Source organism: Mercenaria mercenaria, chromosome 6, assembly GCF_021730395.1.
Source record: "Mercenaria mercenaria strain notata chromosome 6, MADL_Memer_1, whole genome shotgun sequence".
Lineage (NCBI taxonomy): Eukaryota > Metazoa > Mollusca > Bivalvia > Venerida > Veneridae > Mercenaria > Mercenaria mercenaria.
The window spans coordinates 72,114,813-72,119,906 of record NC_069366.1 but is presented as its reverse complement, the minus strand read 5'-3'; the positions used below and the strand labels follow the sequence as shown (position 1 = coordinate 72,119,906).

General features: G+C 36.3%; 1 protein-coding gene across 1 annotated transcript; it reads left to right on the top strand.

The window, feature by feature from the left end:
- Window positions 1-1,882: 1,882 nt before the first annotated feature.
- LOC123550419 (uncharacterized) lies at window positions 1,883-3,379 on the top strand. The gene has a single exon (XM_045338849.2). The coding sequence runs from the start codon at window positions 1,883-1,885 to the stop codon at window positions 3,377-3,379; it is 1,497 nt and encodes a 498-aa protein (XP_045194784.2).
- Window positions 3,380-5,094: the final 1,715 nt, after the last annotated feature.

Genomic DNA, 5,094 nt, shown 5'->3' with positions numbered 1-5,094 from the left:
AGACTGCTTTAATAAAGCGTTCCACCTTTGCGACCAGTATTAGTTAAATAGCTTCATAAACATATGTCAAAAGTCAATATCAAAGCAGGTAATGTATATAGTAGTTAACATTTTCCTGCAACAAAAATGTATTTGAGCTGCACCATGAAAAAACCAACATAGTACGTTTGCAACCAGCATGGATCCAGACCAGCCTGCGCGGACACGCATGCTGTTCAGGATCCATGCTGTTCGCTTTCAAAGCCTATTGCAATTAGAGAAACCGTTAGCGAACAGCATGGATCCTGACCAGACTGTGCAGGCTGGTCTGGATCCATGCTGGTCACAAACGCACTATGTTGGTTTTCTCATGGTGCGGCTCATTTATGAATAAAACTTCAGATTTCATTCCTTTAAAATTTATTCAGATCAATTAATATACCAAATATACATTTAAAACAATATATATATACATATAACAAAAGCAATAAATGTGCAGAGATAATATTAAAATTATAATTATTTTTACTCAATTATATCACAGCAAGACTTAATAGATATAAGAAGCAGTGGAGAATTGTAAGAATACAGATGCTTTGTAAAATGAATTAAATTGTCATATTCATTTATCATAAATTAAATTTTTGTTTCAGAAGTTTAAAAACAGATACCTATAATTTCAAGAAATTGAACTGCTTAAGCCTAGACATTCACACATTGAGGAACCCATTGTTCATCATTTTGTATTCATAGGTAAAAAGTTGTGTGTAGGGACAGCAAAATCACTAAATATGAACATGAAGCTGCGTTTTCAAAATGCAAAATCATGCTCCAAAGTACATGACCAAAGATAATGGTTTTTTTAGGTGTTAAGTTTAAAGATGAAGATCATATGATGGTCAAGGTCATCTACATACAGGTCAGTATGTAGGCCTTGCCACTAGGTTTGTTGAGTGTTAATATGAATAAATTTGGTCACTTATATTCGGATGTAGGACCAAAAAAGGATTTAAGTTTGAAGATAAAGGTCATATAAGGATCAAGGTCATTTATAAACAGGTCAGTTCGTAGGTCTTGCCACAAGGATTGTTGAGTGTGAACTAAATTGGGTCATAAATGTGAGCTGTAGGCAAAAAGGCAAAATCTTGTATGTACTGACAAACAGACAGACAGTTCAATCTCTATATCCTCGTACTGCCAAAATTCGATCACAACTTAAATTCGATCGGCCCCGGAAATGTTTTATATTTTTCCTTATTTGGACTTTACACCGGTTGCGCGCGCACCATTTGTTTACACGGACAACTACAACTGTCAAAAAAGTGTCTTTGACGAAAATGGAGATAAGAAAGGTAAAAAAGCATTATTTAAATAAAAAAAATCAAAATGGCTGGATTTTACTATTCCCAAAATATGCAATTTATAATCACCCTTTATTAACTATATAAACTTAGAAAATATATGTGTTTACATTCCGTCTGCTAAGAATGCATATTTTCCAGGGCAGAAGTGTCATCGCTTATGTCCCGCAACATATACTTACCGAAAAAAGTTACGTCCACATATATGACTATGCTTATCATTTATTTTCCTAATTGGAATTTAACTGGATAATAAGTGGATGCAGTTAAGTACACCTATCCTGAATATGTCTTTTTTTTCAGCCTCCTGTATCTGCTAGAGGTCCTTACAGGTCATATGACACAGATGACCTTACTAGAGCCTTCATTGCTGTGAAAAATAAGGACTGTCTATAAGAAAGGCTTCAGTAACATATGGTGTACCTTTTGCAACACTTGCAGATAGGATTGCTGGACGGATCAGTGTGGACACTGTAAAGTCAGGGGTGTTACCACTCTTTAGTCAGGAGCAGGAGTCTCTTCTGGCTCAACATCTTAACACTATGGCTGAAGTGGGATATGGTTATACCCGCCAGGAAACCATGAATTTAGCCACAGATTATGCCACTGAACTTGGCTTGAGAACAAAGGATGATAGACCTGTGTCTGACAAGTGGCTTTACAATTTCTTGGGACGCTGGCCAGAACTTAAATTGAAAAAGCCTAGAGCTTTAGAGATTGCCAGAGCAAAGAGTGCAACTAGAGATGCAGTTGACAATTATTTCACAGAACTTAAAAGAATTTTAGTGAAATATGATCTTGAAGATAAACCGAACAGAATCTTCAATGTGGATGAAAAAGGACTGAATACTGAACATAAGCCACCAAAGGTTGTCGCTGGAAAATTTAACAAGACACAGGCTGTAACTTCAGGCAAGTCCAAGACAACTACTGTCATTGGGTGTGTCAACGGGATTGGACAACAGGTTCCGCCCTTTTATATTTTCCCAGGTGCACTCATGATTGATGGATTGATGGAAGGCTCTACTCCAGGATCAAAGGGCACAGTCTCACCAACTGGATGGTCAAATACTGAAATGTTCTGTCAGTACATGAAAGACCATTTGCTGAAATACCTTCCTTCACGTGATAATGACTATGTGCTAGTCCTGTATGATGGTCACAAGTCACACTGCTCTCTTGGACTGATAGAATGGGCCAAGTCAGAGAAAATCATACTGTTTGTGTTGCCGCCTCACTGTTCACACATCCTCCAGCCCCTTGACGTGAGCTGTTTTGGCCCTTTCGAGGTTGCCTGGAATTCTGCTTGCCAGAAGTACATGAGAGAGTCAGGCGGGCGATTGATAACCAGATATGATGTCTGTCAACTAGCCTGCAAGGTATATTCATCTACCCTCACTGTGCCAAATATTGTTGCTGCTTTCAAGAGATGCGGAATCCATCCATTCAATTCAGCAGTTGTCAGTGATTCAGTAGTAGCACCAGCCACGACCTTCAAATCCCAGAATCCTCCACCCACAGAAAGTTCAGGAAACTCCAATGTGCCAAAATCAGCTGAAAACTTTTTATTGCGTAAAGGTGGCAAAATCCTTGAAAATGTTCAAAGTGCTAAAAAAGAAAGAAAGACACTCAGCAAAGTTATTGGTGGAAAACCTATCACAGAAGAAGAAATGATTGACAAAATCAAGGACCATAATGATAAACAGAAAAAATGTAGCAACAGTAAGAGAAAAACTGTGAAATCTCCTGTGGTCAGTACATCCGGTCTTCCTGTAAAAAGGGGCAGGAAGTCTCAGCATGCTGCTTTTACAATTGACAGTGTGAGTGAAGAAGAAATAGGTGATGAGGAAAAATGCATAATTTGCAAGAAGTTCTCCCCTGACACAACTAAATTTCCCTTCATCATTATTGTAAAGTGGGGGTGTTGTGACAGGTGTAATGGGTGGGTCCACCTTGCTTTCTGCACCCCTGTAAGAGTTTTGAGGTGTGGGGTTCCATTTCTGTGCCCCAACTGTGAAAACATAGAAAATGAACAGTAAACTTAAAGCAAAAAAAGAAACTGTAAATATGTTTAAGACTGTTAAAATAGTGTTCAAATTACATTTTTTCAAAAGTTACACTTGTTTACCAGTTACTAACAGTTTAAATTTGTGTGCAGCGCTTTTTATGTGTGCAGTGTAATTATAACAGACTGATTATTGGAGTAGCTTCCCTTGATCGAATATAGGTCGTGACCCTGGAGTTTAAACAAAATGGCCACCAGATAAACTTTTGCCGATACAAAAACATTGGTTTGGTGAGTACTAACTTTATGTCTTAAATTTATTGTAAAAATGGTTACTTTTTACAATTTAATCGTTTGCCTTGCGATATTTCTTTGTATAAAAATATGCGCACGACGAATTCAGTTAACTGATCGAATATTGGCGGTACGGGGATATGCCCAGGGGCATTAAAAATGATATAAAAACATTCTTATTTTGGAATTTTAAGGACTGATTTTTTTTGGGTGTTCCTGCATGTGTAAACACGATTTTAACTCAAACACCCCTATGGGGCTTTATTCAGTGTGTGTGCTAATTTAATCTTACAGTATCTAATGGTACCTAAATCTATTTCAAGTGAAGAACACCTGCTTTCTATTCTATATCAAATGGCTCATTTCTTGTACCTATTTTTTTTTTAAAAAGCCCAGATATACAGTTATATGATTATAATTGATCTGACAAACTCTAGAGGTAGACAGGAGACTTCGGAAGATTAGAAGATTAAAATATGTGTATTATGCATGCATATAAGTTCTTCGAAAACAAATGATCCAAAGGCTACAGAGGGAGTTTATTGCACTGAATATCAGAAAGATATGTTATAAATAAGAAATCTACATTTTATTTATAATATTTCTAAATAATGCCTAATTATTTCTCTCATACTTTTCAGCAAAATACTAAATTATCCATGAGACATAACTGATATCAGCCACACTATGATACAGCTCTGATGATATATTTGTATATTGTCCGTTAGATTTCAAATTTCATGTAAAACATGATGCAAATTGTAGTTGCACTTTGTTCTTTATGGCGCATTTCTTGATTCTAATAAATTTAGGTACTGAGAATTTCATAATGTTATGTTGCAAAGAATAGAATGAAATGGAACTTTATGTTGTGTGCATCTTGGAAACATCTCAATACCTACAAAATCCTGACATGCCTTTTTAGCTGAGTCACTATCATTTACACACATCTATTTGACATTAAAATGTGTTGAAAAATGCATAATCCAATATATATAAGCATAAAATATAGAATATGGAATATTACTCACCACAAAACGAGATAATTTTCATATTTTCAGTTATCTAACTTCTCAGTGAGATATATTAAACAGTCACTGAAAACAAACAAATACCTTCTACATATCAACAAGAGGGCCCTGATGGCCCTGTATCGCTCACCTGACCTAATTCTAACCCCTGATAACTAGCTTTTCCTTTGATTTGACCTAATGACCTAGTTTTTGACCCCACATCACCCAGATGCGACCCTGACCTAAAGATTTCAAAAATTTACATTTTGACCAAGTTTCAAGAAGATACAGTCATAATTGTGGCCTCTAGATTGTTAACAAGCTTTACCTTTGATTTGACCTGGCGACCAAGTTTTTTACCCCACCAGACCCAGATTGAAACTTGACCTTAAGATCATTAAGATTTATATTCTGACCAAGTTTCATTAGGATATGATCATCA

Coding starts and splice junctions, on each gene's coding strand:
- LOC123550419 (XM_045338849.2), top strand. CDS start 1,883: ATGGCTGAAGTGGGATATGGTTATACCCGCCAGGAAACCATGAATTTA.